Source organism: Mugil cephalus, chromosome 11 (assembly GCF_022458985.1).
Source record: "Mugil cephalus isolate CIBA_MC_2020 chromosome 11, CIBA_Mcephalus_1.1, whole genome shotgun sequence".
Lineage (NCBI taxonomy): Eukaryota > Metazoa > Chordata > Actinopteri > Mugiliformes > Mugilidae > Mugil > Mugil cephalus.
In genome coordinates, this window is record NC_061780.1 from 15,298,113 (window position 1) to 15,313,022 (window position 14,910).

The following is a 14,910-nucleotide window of genomic DNA, read 5'->3' on the forward strand; positions in this document are numbered from 1 at the left end:
TACAGTAAGCTTTTTAGATGTCAGACCCCTCTTGTAAGCTGCTGAGATGAATGCCAACAAAGTTATTTTTAATTGTGCTCAAATTGTACGCCATTTATCTTACCCTGGAGAAATAACAACGGGGGAAAATATATTACAGCCTTTATTCGGGTACAGGTAATAATATGGACCATCTCGCCTACAATCGCCTCTTTTTCCTTTCACCCTGATGCAGTTCTACTGACTTAGTGCCAAACAGATCACTCCGTAAACCGTCACACATGTATTTCTCCTGCCGCACAGCAGAAATCTCATCTGGTTTTCTTTTGGGGAGGATGAAAAGCTCCAAGAATATGAAACAAGCGCTCCCGATCCTTTGGCTCCCACACTCCTGAGCACTTCTATGAATGATTGTGGGGAGTTAAGAAATGCTGGCACGGTGCCTATCAGCGCAGCTGCGGAATACGGGAGAGATGGGAGAACGACGAGCGGATTAAACCGGGTCAAAGGTTACATTTCATACTTCTAAGCCATCGCAAAAATCACTGATTACCTGCCGGAGGGCGTATCCACCCCGAACGCGTTTGCGTTACACGATCCAGGCCACTAGTTTCAAATAAACAATTCCATTCCTGCAGCCTAAACTTTATTTTCAAACGGGCTGCAAACAAGCCGGGGAATAGACACAAACTCCATCTCTCCACACAGGTGTCAAATGTGATTGGCCACAGGCTCAATCCTACTTGCCGCCTACCCCCCTCCTCAAAACACTCACAAACACAGTCTTGTGTTCAGTGCTCCCTCAGCAGGCTCCCTAGAGGAACGTATTCGGGCTCAGTGCGACTTTCATAGAAGTCTTGCCATTGCCAAGGCGAGGCGCAGCCTATTTAAGACAATCACATGATTTCATTGGGAGTCAAAATGGTCCGCGGGGGTCACTGGGTAGAGAGAGAGAGGGAGACAGAGTGAGAGAGAAAGAGGGAGAGGAAAAAAAACTTGGATTGTAGTCGTGCTGTCTGAGTGTGGGGAAAAAGGGAAAATGACTTGCCGGGAGAGAGGACTGGAGTTCAAGCAATTTACCGCGTCTGGATACTGCGCTTGGAAATGAATGGAGACCCAGGTGGATAAAATGAAGAAGGCTGCACCCAAAACTTGTTGATGCTCCGTTCATCACGAGGGGACTGCTGTATTTGTTAAATAGTTTGTCTTATTATTATTATTATTTTATTTTATTTTATTTTTTGAAACAGCGTTTGGTTCTGCTGGAAAGGATCATTTACGCGTCAGCTTTTGCGGTAAAATTGACCCACAGACATGGCTTTTTTGTGGAAAATGTGGACCCGGTCGCTGCTCTTTCTTCACCTCCTTTGCCTTTTCCCTATGAGCAAAGTAAGTTTGATGCGTTGTCCGCGCACATGCATGCTGAGCTAGAGTTATGAACAATTTAAATGATGAAAGGAACATCTTCTGTAGTGATTTGCAGGGTGCACAGACCGAGTCACATTTACACTTCCTCCCTTACAGACCGCACGTCTGAATAATGGTGCTGAGAATCCCGAATATAACCAAGGCACATCGGCATTGCTCCGATCTCTGAATTTACCTCAACACACAGGTATGTCAAGTGTTGAACAAAATATTTCCTCAGTGTTTCCTCTGCTACTGTTGAAACTTTTTCGTGCAGTGGTGCGCTTGATGGTATGCCGGTTTTTGGCATTACGCACGCTTTGACGCACAGCAAGAGTCAAGGATATGTCGTCCACTTCATCCCACGAATGCCCAGCAGCATCAAACAGCGCTCACCTGCGCGCTGTGTTTCCTCTCTTCACCGCTGGGGGGCGACCTGCACACAGACAGAGTCACCAGTGTCTGCTGCAGCAGTGGATCTTAGAGTTGAATCCACAATTAAGGATTTGTAACTTTACGTTGCTATAAAATAATTGTTGATCTGTGAAGCTACTAAACATAACACAGTTGACATAAGGGTATTAACGTCTAAAAGCTGCACAGCACAATGGAAATAGCTCCCAAAATGTAGTGAAATGGAGGGTGATTAAAATCTGGAAGATGCACTGATGCCTGCTTAGTCAATTATTTCTGCAAGAAGTTAAGTGCAAGCCATTCATCTGGTCTTTGTTTCGTGGATCTAACAACCCCATGAGGCTTGCTGAGTCAGCAGCTTCTTTGACTGCTCATTCTCCTCCAGATCTCTGTTGATGTTGTTGTCTTCACCGTGAAAAACCCACATAAACAAACCAAACAAACATCAAAACTCTGCTCTCTGGGCACATGTGGAGATGATCTGAAACGCAAGTGTGGGGGAAGCCCTGACTTCTGTTTCAGATCATCTCATAGCAAGCGTTTCTACAACTATTCCGCTGTGTTAATGTGTTTAACATTCATATGCTAGAATGGGTGAAGACAGGGTTCAGTTCTTTTGTTCGTCTTAATCCAAGGTTCTCACTGGTTGAAGCCCTTATCAGTGCTAATGGCACTCAGGAGCCACTAAACCAACAAACTAACAACTGCAGGGTCCCGTCTCAGTCCAGCAGACGAGTTGTGTGTGAGTGTGTGTGTAGATGTGTGTGTGTCCTAGGTTCCCGCAGACTCTTTGTTTGTATACTGTCAGACATGGGTCATTGCAGCTGTTTTTCGAGTTAGGGTGGGATAGTTAACTCAATGTAAGTGTGTGCATATGTGTGTTGGGGGAAGGTGTGCTGGGGGAAGACAGAGAAGAAGACCATTTTCGGGTTTTGCCTAAGTGCTTTGGTGTCGGCTTCAGACTGCAAGTATGCGTGTGAACTCTCAGACAGATCACACTTCAAGGACTAGAGTTTTGCTTCACACTGTTGCCAAAAACCATGCAGGCTCAGTCGAGCAAGGTGCTTTAAATAAATTCATCTGCTAATGAGTGCATGTCACGTAGGTGCTTTAAGTCAGCCTCGAGATGCACCAAATGACCAAGTTCAAACCTCAGGCATTCACGCTGCCAGTGATGACACACTGTCTGCCACCCCACGTGTTTCTTCTCACTGCCAAAACATGTCTGTCTCTGTTCTATATATACTCATTATTAAGGCTTGCTAAAGCGGGTCATACTGTACAGTAACCGAGGCTGGTTCTTGTTGACTGTATGTCCGTGGCTGCTGTTATTTCACCGCACTTGGACCCGAAAGCGTGGCGGTGTATCACTTATCTGCGGCCAGACGCAACATATTCGTAACACTGTAACGTAATCAGCAGTGATTATGTTTTATTTGTCTGCTACCTGGTAAATTATGGACCCAAATGTAAATGAAAGAGTGAGGACGTTAGTAAGGTCCAAACACTGTAAGAAAAGGTATTGTAATTTTGTATTTTTTGTATGTGTACAAGAGGAATTATTGTCAAAGTCATTTTAGCATGCTGCATTCCTAATATAGGATTCTCTCCTTTAGTAGGTCAGGCCAGTCCTACTCATAGGATGAACAGGAGCAGTGTCTACTGTCAAGATTTCCCCTGGAAAAGCAATCTTGGTGCAACTCAAGCAGTCAGCTACTTTTGGTTTGACCTTTTGGGGAAGGCCCATTAGTTTCTGTGACCACAGAGCTATTAGACATTTAACTGGACCAAGATGCCAGGCCTGTGACCTGCCACCAACTCCCTTTATGACCTGCAGTTATCCAGCTGCAGTTAAAACTGTAGTAAAACACTAGGTCAGATGTGATTCACTCTCCGCTGAAAGGCCTGTTTTGAGATTGTCTAGAACCTTTCCTTTTCTTGTAATTCCTTCTTGACCCTGCCAGCAAAAGTATATGAGGCAGGTCAGGGGGGAACCTATGGAGGGAAGGAAAAACGTTGTATGTTTTATTCTGTTCGTGACGCAGCCATGGTAGCAGCCGCCTCACTGTGCAGTATGTCACAGTAAATGATGCTGACACATCAAATTAGTACGGACTGATGACAAGGCCAGTGTGTTTTATTTTTGCCAAGTTGCATCTGCAAAATATACTTTCTGATGTTGAGTGTTTAAACTTGGTTGCATTTCAATAAGGTGTTTCCAATATTCCTGATATTGTACGTTTCTCCTTCATCTTCCATCCTTGTCGTCCTTCAGAATATGAGATTGTATCTCCGTATGAGGTCAACCACCAAGGCGATTACGTATCACATGAAATTGCACACCATCAGCGCAGGAGGCGACGCAGGTCCCTGACCCCAGATGCAGGCTCATCAGACAGCAGCAGCGAAACAGTCCACTTCCGGCTGAGAGGCTTGGGGCAGGACTTCCACATGGAGCTGAGGGAGGCCTCGGAGAGCCTGATTGCACCTGGCTTCACCGTCCAGCTCCTGGGAAAGAACGGCACCAAGAGCCTGAGGGCCTACTACCCGGACGACCTCTGCTTTTACCAGGGGTCGCTGAGGTCGAGGGTCAACTCTTCCGTGGCACTGTCCACATGCATGGGAATGGTGAGTCTGAACATGCATTGGAGTCAGGTTGCAGTGGGGCTTGGGTGAGAGGGAGGCAGCAGAACAGTCAAATTTGGGGTGGGCGTGTGTGTGTGTTTATCAAAATGACTTCAGGGTCGGTTCATTTGAAAGAATGGCCCTAGGACATTTTTATTTCAGTCGAGTTTTGGCAGCGTTCAGATTGATCAGAGAGTACCGTAATTACACTCGCTGACCTATAGAAGAAATCGTGAGCATGGAAGCCAATGAAATTTGGCTCATCCTGGGACGTCTGATAATATAAACACAGACCTGTCTCTGGTTCTTGATATGCTGAAACCCAGACAGAGAGAAAGGGAGAAGTCAGTGATTGTTTCTGGATTCCAGCTCAGTTTAGAAAACACTGAATTAAGACTAAGTAGAAGTAAATGAGTGAAAGCATAAACATATCGCACTGTAATATGCGAACAGATATTAAATCCCAGATGCCGATCAGAAACGGGGCTAAAAGAAAGATTGTTTGATGAGAGGAGGAAAAGAATTCTGAGGAAAGCCAGCTCTAAAATCTAGATAAAACTACAATTGTTCCATTGTGGGACGCTTTCTTTTCCTTTGACATATGCGGACTGTCTTCAGTCAGCTCTTTCAGTCTGCTTCTGTGAGGCTGCCTTTCACACAGCTCTTCAGTCACTGCATTGTCTGCATGTTGTGGTCAGAGAAATGACTCCATTTGACTTAAGCTGACTTTAAAACCCACCGACCAAGTTGGCACATCTTGCACAGGGGTTTCTTCATCCAGTTAGTCATTGCTTATATAATGTATTTCTGGCTAAATCGGCTAATGGCTAACTAACAAACGGAAAAGTCAGGCCACATCATGTTTGGTGTATAGGCCAGGAAAATCCTAAAGAAACGCAAAAGCCATTCATGCCAAAACGATACTGTGGCGGTTTCACATCTTCTGATTTCACCAACTTGGCCGACACGTATGTCAAAATACGGTATATTTAATATTCCTTAACACTTAGTGGCATCTTTGCATAGATTTTTTATTAGGGGTTTAATTTTAGAGGAAAACCCATAGTTCTTGGCAGTCTAAAAAGTAATATGACTGTGGGCAAATTTCAAAATACAGCACATTTAATCCTAGAAAATTGTTCTATTAGGGTGGGTGGGGTGCTAGCATGTGAATGGATGGCAAGGAAGGCTTTGGAAGCCACCTATACGACGTATTTAAACCAACACAATTAGTGAGTTGATATCCTCACCAAAAACTGAGCAGATTAATCTGGGAGAAAATAATCAGCAGTATGTGTTGATTTGGTGTTTGGTCATGCTGTAGCGTGTGAACTACAGACTGTTATACAGGCGCCTGGTCCTGGATGAAAGTCACAATTGTATTGTTCAGTCTGATTTTGCTGAGTGGACATATTCTAATTATATCCTCAGACAGAATACTGGCCGAATTTCAATTTGTGCCTTGGTGGTCCTCCTCTCTTCCCATGAACATAAAGGAGGCATTACTGTAAGAATGACATTAAGTGAGGGAGTTGCTGCCTGAGACCCAAAGTGCTATAGAGGCCCTCTTAGCAGTCTGGACCAGAAAGCATTAAGACAGCACACATAATCCTCCCTGCTTTAAACTCACAGACACAAGTTCATTTAGAAATCCTCTGTGACTGCAGTGACTAGCTAGTGGTCTATAAAGCATCCGAGGAAAACAAAACAAATGCGTTTAAAACTGGTACAAGCACATTTCTCTTCAGCACGCACTATATTCCTGGTCTTTTGTGGGTTGCTGTTTATATTTCCATTATAGAGCGCCACTGCTCTGTGTGTGAGAACTGCCCTTTGAAACTACAGACGCTGACTGGCACATGTCCAGGGATGCTGTTTCTTCTTCTTCGTCTTCTTCTTCTGCTCTGTGTGCGAGTGTGTGTCTGCATTTCAGACCAGATCCCAATAAAAGATCCAGCCAAAAGGTCCAGGGTTGCATAGACCGTAAATGTGGTTCTCACGACTGAGGCTGCCGAGGACAGACTGGGTCAGTGCATCAATGGGAATTAGAATTATTTTTCTTTCTGATGTGAATTAGGGAAGAGCAAAGCAGCATCGGCGGACAAAGGTATGCAGACTCGCGGGAAAGGATAAAAATAGTTGCATATCATTTATTTACAAAATGCCAAAATGTCTCTTACACATGAACATTCACACGTCAGTTTAGACTATCTGCTTATAGCACCAATCTGGTTTCGTGTTTGAAAATGTTTCTCTTGATTGTTTTCTTTGACTGTTGTGCATGTGTGTGTATTATGCTATCCCACTTTTCGGGATCTGGGGATCACTTTAGTGGACAAAAGTGACATTAATGTGGCTTACATCATTAAATGTTAATATAACTTTGTTTTGATGGGCTTTAAGGTTAGAATACAGCTTGGTTTAGGTTATAGTTTAAGGTTTAGGGTATGTATTGGGATGCAACACGACTCTGTGTGCATGTCCTCCAGATGTTAGATACTACTGGTCAAAATTGGGTAACTAGGCCACCTGGACGATAATAGGAGACCTTGCACTTTGGCCAGGGTCCTATTTGGCAGGCAACAGGTAAATATTGACCAGAGAAGCGGAGCACATGGCCCCCAGCTGGAGCATGATACAACTCAGATGGAACCGCGTTTCATCGCCCTTGTTTGCTCTGTCAGTCTTTTGAGAAATTATTCATCCGCATTTAGAGTGGCTTACACAGCCTGTATGTTAGGGTTTCCCAGACCGCTGGATAGACCCAAAGAAAAGAGAAAGAAAGATCAGAGAGAGAGGGAGATGGAGAGATAAAGACTCTAAGGGTTATTGTTCCCTCCCTGGCATCCTGAAAAGCCCCTGGTTGGGGGTGAAATGCAGTAAAGCCTACGTATAAGTTGCCTTTTCAACTGGCAGCCCATATATAGTTAGCCCTGCTTTGATGACAGTGTGTAGATCGACCATGAAAGTCTCTTACTTACAAGCAAGGGCTCGGTGGAATAAAAAAAGTAGCGGGCCGATCCCACTGACTGCACTGTTCACCTGCCAAATGGTGTCATACACTGCTCGGTCACACGCACGTGGAAGGGGGAGCTCATAAAACAGGTTTTTTCCTCGGTGTCGACTTTATGCTGCAGTCTAATACGCTTTTACAGGGGTGACGGTGTTGAGGGGTGAGTGGAGTGATGTGCAGGCATTGTTTCAGCCCTGTAGCATGAATCATTTTATTTTCCTCCAAATGGCATTTGTCATGATTTTTAGACGTGTTCAAAGCATAACTCAGGCCCTCACTGGTCCAAAATAAAAATAATAGAAAACATCTTGCTGACTTAAATCCTTCCTTGATTCGTCGATCAACAATCAGCACCTCCTTAACTTCAGCTTGTTTGCTCGTGAGCATGGCAACATTAGCATTTAGCACTGCGCCCTTAAAGCCACAGTTTTACTCTCCTTCTGGAGAGTACTTGCACAAACACTTCTTGACACAAGGGTTTGACGTATGGCTACTGCAGGGATCTCCAATGTTTTTCAGGTCGAGGGCCCCCAAACTGATGGTGTATTTAAAGAAATTTAAATACAGAATCAACCAAAGATTTTGCGACACCCTGCAGTACCTCCGCGGACCCCCTGTTGAAGACATATGGGCGACAGTATCCTGTCCCTTCTCTTCGTTCAGTGCTCTTCTACATGGAAGAGTCACACCAGCGTTAATCCTTGCTAGTCCTCGACGGCGAGCCGTTCTTTTTGAACGGCTGTATTCCTTTTCCTTTTTATTCTGGAGCATCAGAAACGTTTCTTGGACGTCGCCCCGACCGCCACAGACGGCGGAATCACATTTGTTACTCTCTTTTTTCCCAGCATACTCTGGTTGATGTAGGCTACTCCATCTCCTTCGCTGCAGTTGCTGTTCTCTTCTGCTCCTGCAAACGGTCATTCCTGGTTGATGTAAAACAGTACCGCAGTGTTCGGGCAGGAATGTCACCAGATTTCTTCCAGTATACAGTGGAATACAAAGAGATTTACCTCGGGCTGATTTGCCTAATTAGCGTTGTGTCAAGTCCTTTGGCGAGGACTTGAAAGCAATGGACGTTCAGTTATATTTTATAAGTTTCATGCTCTAACTAGGCTGACAGTAAGAATGTAGATTCTTACTTTTGCAAACGCGGAGACCTGCATAGAGTTAAGATCAAGATCAGTCTGTTTACAAGCCTACAAATGGAAGCAGTCACGTGCTTGTTTCCATGATATGCTTCACAGAAACATTTCCCTGGTAGCCTGATAGCAAGTAACGGCAAACCCAGTTCCAAAAGTATTACGAAGTCTGACAGTATAGTATTCTGTTGTACATATACTTCCTTATTCTATTCTATATGGACATCCGCATCTATCTATCTAATCTAATTTTACTCAGACTTGTAAAGCACACGTTTCTTTTGTATCAAAGGGGAGTGCTAAGTGGCCTGCCACTACAAATCACTTGAAGCGCATGTGTTTTCCTCTTGTAAAAGGACGGGTGTGTTTCTTGCCTCAAGGCTCGTAGTAGTGGTAATAATAGAACGCCGCGCACTCGTCCCACCTCTGGGATTTCCAAGGATATATGAGGGATGGTCTACTGATGTGATGAGGCTTTGAAAAGCAGACAGTGTGGTCTTGGCAGGTTGCTATCATCAATTGATCTGAACGTTTTATCATCACTCATGTTTTTCCTCACACTTGCAAAGCAGATTATGCATACTCAGTCACGCACAGACGAGATGGACTTAAGTCGGCTTGGAACATGGTTCCAAACTGAAAGGCCTCCAGCTCGGGTAATGAATTTCTGGATGCTCTGGAAATCCCCAATCGATTAAGGTGACTCGAGCTAAAGTGTCATGTGGGAGCATCATTCCCAATTTTTCAACTAGCTCTGTCAACATGAAGTCCGTGTCTTCAGCTGTTGGGTATGCAGCCGTTATGGGATCTGTGTTCACACACCAAACACAATAAATCATTAGAGCATGAATCATTGCTGCACTTTGTTCTGTCAGAAGAAGGACTGTTTGGATATTTGAAGCTTTTTGGTTCGGATGCTATTCAAAAATAGTTTTGAGATGGATAAGTCTCCTTTTTTTCTTAAATTCTCAAATTTCTGTCTGTTATTATCAGACAACTTAAACTCAAATACTGTGCTTCTTGTATGCTTGGAACTTTTGGACTGACCCTGAATACTAAACTTTAACTCATTGTTTGGTCTCTATCCCATTTGGAGAGGAAGTTAAAGAGCGGTGGAGGAAAAAAAAACATATACTGCTCACAGTCAGGTGCACCTAGTAATGCACTAACGCTTCCCCCCTCATTTCCGTTTTCCTACCATTTCTTTTTTTTTTTTAACTCGCCCGCCTCCCCCCTATTCCTGTTGCTGCTTGTCTGGATGAGTCTGACTCCAGAGAGTCCAGCTGTTTGCGCCCTCCCAAGTAGTATTTCAGCATTTTATGACTGCTATTTGCACCTCGTAGAGCACAGTGTGTAATCTGATGACTTTGGCTATTTAGGAAAGGCTCTACTGTGACCTAATCTCCTAACATAGTAGCCTGCTTTCACACACACACACGCACACACACACACACACACACACACACACACTTTCAGAAAGTGCAGATGCATGTTGTTTCGTGTAAGGCAAAGCTGAGACTTTTTATGTTAAATGTAATTGTACATGCACTATACTATACTCTAGTTGAGTCTGGTCTTGGTTTAAATAAACAAGTTTTTACGTGGATGACATTTGAAATTTTTTTAAGATGAACACAACCTACAAGACGCACAAGTTAAATATTACAACATCCGCATCTGGATTGAATCACGTAAGCACCAGGCAAAATACATAAAGGCAGCATTCATTAAACAATTAGAAACACTGATCCATCTTGAGGAGAAACAGTCCCTTCAATCAGTGTGACGGCTGACGCAGATGAGAGGAAGCAGGAGGATGAGTGGAAAGTGACTCATTGTCCCTGTTATGATGGAGGTGCAGACACATGCACACGAGTAGTTCATCCCTCACTTTGCAGGGCTTTTTTGAGAAAGAGATTCGTGTGAAGGTTTAGCAGAAAAATACGAATGCTGCTGTGAAAACCCTCAATTTGGCAAGGGTAAAGCTACAGGTCAGAGCTTTGGCATATATCAATGACATACCAAATCCTTCCCAAACAACTTAAACCTTGCTGTATTACATTCAAGCCCTCTGCAGATTTCTCTGTGTTTTGCTGTACACTGAAATTTTAAATCTGTTGTTGGCGTACCAGCAGCAACACGTTTGATGTCGACCAGCAGTGATTGGTTCCCAGAGCTGAAAGGTGGCATAGATGCAAAAGTGGGTCGGCCACAACGATCAGGCGTCTGGTGAATCCTATTGGTAGGAAAATGAGTACACCAATGTAACAGAGGTTTTGTGAGTTCACTGTCTATGGGAGAAATATAAGATATTTCCCTTTGTTCATTAGGCATCCATATAGAGAGTCGGCCCTATATATTTGTCAGCTCCGTAAATCTTCTTCTATTGGAGACCCTCAAACTGGAACCCTATCAAGGAGTTCTTAAGATTCGAAGAACCATATCTGGGAACAATCGTGTAACAAAAAACAAACATCCATACTGAAAAGACAGAGCATAGTGGTACAAACCATAAAATTGAATACATGTGCATGGTGCTTAAGGGGAACAGACTCAAGTGGTGGACAAACAAAGAAATGCAGCGATATTTATCGTGATGTCCACACTTGTTGATATGCCTCAAGTGGTACTGTCAAAAAAGACTTTAGCTTTCATTTTTCACAAAGTAACCTCTGCACGGTTCTTGAATTGTGCGCCCAATACATGTGTGGGTGTTGTTCTAGTGTCGCACGCAGATATAAACAGCTGTGATAATTCCAAAATGTTTGGAAATGTATCGGCATGCTGGCAGCCGGTAATGAAAATACCTTCATTTCAAATATATGCTGTAGTTCTCTTCATGCCTGGGTGTAAGCCAGACTGCCATGTGCACTGCAGACTACTGTTCAATCTGCATCAGAACATGACAGTTTCCATATCAACGCCTAACAAAACACTCCAGTTTGCGGGCTGCAAGTGTGAGCCCTATGATTGCCTCTTTCCATCGTGCATTTCCTCTTCTTTATCTCTCCCATCTCGTCCTACTGCCGCTGGAACGAGCTAACCGAAAGTGACACCTCATGACAAAAACAAAATAAGAGGGGAAATTTTCTTTGATTACATTCGCCGGAAAGCGTCAGCACGTGCCGCACGTTTTCCCTCGTGAACTACTTTTGCGGCGCATCCAAACCAATGCCCCAGCGTTCAACCACCCACCCAGATGGAGTAAATACTTAGCATGTGAAGTATTGAAGGCTGACAGCAGCCCGGCTTGGGTCAGAGGCCTCACCGTGACTTGGAACCAAATGTTGACAATTGTCTGTGATTACACAGCGCCGGGGCCGGGTGCCATGTGGAATCACGCAGTGGCTGTCACATGTGATTGTGAGCTACAAACCTGGCTGGGGTGTTTCTTGACTGCTGGCAGGCGAGTGACAGAGGAAGGTGGTGATGCAGTCTATTTCTCGTTTCTCTGTTTTCTTCAATAATTGATCCCTCGCCCTCTCCGCCCCTATTCCCTAAAGTTAACTGGAGTCAATCATCCATAGTCAGGGCCATCTCATTGTACTTGATGTTGTAAACACTGTCTGGGATTGTCAGCAAAACCACAGCTGGAGCTTTTCAGGGGATTGTAACACAGAATAGACATGACAGTGCTGGTAAGTCGCTGATGTAGCAAAACATCCTCTCTATCCGAGGACTTCAACGCGAGGCATCCATTGTCTTTGTGTGTGTGTGTATGTGTGTTTTAAATGTCTGAAAGTATTGTAATCATCTCAGTAAGTACTGGGCTGAGTGTTTTTTCCGGCCATAAATATGTCTCCAAATATGTTTCAGTGTCACTGTTTGCGTTTATCTTTTGTCTGAGAAACACCGGTTAGTGTACGTTGGGAAATGATCATTATCCGAAGCAGAAACACCTGTAAACAACAACTGCAAGAAACTTGACTGTGGAATTTTAACAAGTTATCCCCCACATTTGGCCATGAACTATAGCTAGTGTTATGGAGCATGATTAGTAAACCCAGATAATTCAAATTTGTATTTGTGAGAAGGAGCCAGCTTGTCTCTGGTGAATAACACATAAATGCACAAGACTGCAGCCTTCTTTGCTTTTTATGAAAGCCATAAACTGTACGGCCACTGCGGTCACAGCTGACACATCTGTATTGGCTTGTATTTATATGTACTGAGTTCATCGTTTTCACATTCAATTTTCCAAAAGCTTTCGTTCCACTACTTTTGTGATCTGCGGATGAGGCAGAGGCCCAAGATAGTGAGTGATGATTGAATGGCAGAAACAACTACCGAAGGACCATAACAGCAGATACATCACCTGTGGTTTTTAATTTTCACTAGCCTGGCTTTACTAAACTAAAGATTCTCCTAGTTAATGCACACATTAGTATGCGGGCATTTACAAAACATACATTCAGCCGCACATTTATTTCAGATGTTTTTCTAACTGTCTCTGACTCACTCTGTGAGTCGGTGAGAAACCTCACCACTGCCACTGTGTCGGCCTGTTTCTGTCTGGCTGCGGTGACGAAGGACCTCACACTCCACTCGGTGAAAAAAAAAAAAAAAAAAGGAAAAAGACTGTAGTCAATTAACCGTATTTTGGGGAAATCACACTTACTGCCAAGTGCAGTTAAAGTCCAAACACTGCGTGCCAGCTGACTGTCAGCGCAGATGTGGTGCGTGTTTAGAGAGTCTGAGGGAGACAAAGAGAGAGGCGCAGAGCGAGAGAAAGTATCTCCATGTGTCTGAATCTGCTGTGTTGATAGAAGTCTACTGAAAATGGAATATGAGAGACAGGGATAGACTGCAATACAGAGACAGGTCGACTGAAGGTATATTTCTGCTGAATGTTTGGAGATTTTAAAGAGTTTTTCCTGTAGTTTATGCCCCAAATTGGAAGCATAAACACTAAGAGTTGCCTTCCGCCTCATGCAGGCCGGCAATGGATTCATAACAACTGTAACATTCTTTTTAATTGGTTTCTCACAAAATCAATTTAAAATATTTACAAGTATTTTTTTTTATTGTCCAGATGTCCCATTTGCACAAAAACCACTCCATCTGTCCAAGTCGTATTTAGATTTTGCTGAGATAACGGTTGACCCCGAACAGCAAAACAGATGTTAAACGTGAAGGAACATGGCCAGTAATTGGGCTGCACAGACGTTTAGAGGGGTCAGGTTGCAGCGATCAACAGTCGCATCTTGACTAATTGCTGACAGAGACAGAGTGGGCAGCTAAATGCATAGCTGGAGAAAGTTTTCATTGTAGTATGTGGCTGCGGCCCCTCGGGCTACTTTCAGTAGAAGAGAATGTGTTAGCGTTTCAGGTGTTGGAATCAACAGTATTTACTCTCTGGGTGGGAGAAGTTTCCTGTAAATATAAAGTCCAGTTATTTTCTTCAAAATACCCTTAATTGATGTATGATTGTTTTGGACCCCTATATGACTTGAGTGCATATACCATGACATGGCTAGTTCAGGGTGAATAAAGAACCAAGATCTGGTGCCGGAAAGCTAATTTGACTTTTTGTTTTGCCTCTAGTCAGGTTTGATCCGAACACAGGATGGAGACTTTTTCCTGAGACCCGTCTCACGCAACCTTGCGCAAAAAGAGAACTTCACAGCACCTATAAGTCACCTGCCGCACATACTTTACAAGAGTGTGAGCTTCTCCCGGACAGAGCAGAATGGGCATGAGCCTCGGGCGCTTCAGAAGAGATCCACGGATTCAGCTCATCGCAAATCACGGGAAGCCTCCGTCAAAGTGACGGAATCCCCCTACAACACTATCAATGAAGATCTGTACGCGGGCGTGCAAAACCAGCAAAGTGGCAACAATCACAGAGACCAGACGAAGCATCATGAAAAAGGACATAACCACCATCATGACAGCGACCACAGACACGGGGAGAAGCAGAGGCAGCACTTCTGTGGGAGAAGGAAGAAATGTATGTAAGGGCAATTTCTCATTCTAATCCCCATCTAACCTGCACACTCACATTTGTCCTTGTGTTTAGAACAGTTCTGCAGCTAATTAAGATTTTACTTTGCAATTAACCCTTGGAACTTTTCTTTCCTTTAACCAACCAAATTATATTTGAGGATTTAACGCGGCAATTTTGGTCGTTGAAGTTTTTTACCACTTATATTGACAGTGTGGTTTCCGGTGAGTTTAATGAACGCACCACTGATGGCTATGCCCTTGTATTCATGTTACTGCTATGTGCAAATGCTACTGTTACTGTACGCAGAGAGGTGCAATTAAAGCAACAGTTGCGCCTCACTTGACAGTGTAAAACCACATTAAAGGTAGCAGAGTCTGTGCTGGCTG

At 43.9% G+C, this 14,910-nt stretch overlaps 1 protein-coding gene across 3 annotated transcripts in view; it reads left to right on the forward strand.

The window, feature by feature from the left end:
• The first annotated feature begins 787 nt into the window (after window positions 1–787).
• LOC125015739 (A disintegrin and metalloproteinase with thrombospondin motifs 16) overlaps window positions 788–14,910 on the forward strand; it is a 49,775-nt gene continuing 35,652 nt past the window's right edge. The window contains exons 1-5 of one of the 3 annotated variants that reach the window (XM_047597669.1): window positions 788–1,099; window positions 1,230–1,368; window positions 1,504–1,594; window positions 4,076–4,428; window positions 14,122–14,527. In XM_047597669.1, the coding sequence (XP_047453625.1) occupies window positions 1,294–1,368; window positions 1,504–1,594; window positions 4,076–4,428; window positions 14,122–14,527 (925 nt within the window). In that variant the 5' untranslated portion in view covers window positions 788–1,099; window positions 1,230–1,293. Of the gene's footprint in view, window positions 1,369–1,503; window positions 1,595–4,075; window positions 4,429–14,121; window positions 14,532–14,910 lie in introns of those variants that run through there. The other 2 variants (XM_047597668.1, XM_047597670.1) reach the window with 2 other exon arrangements.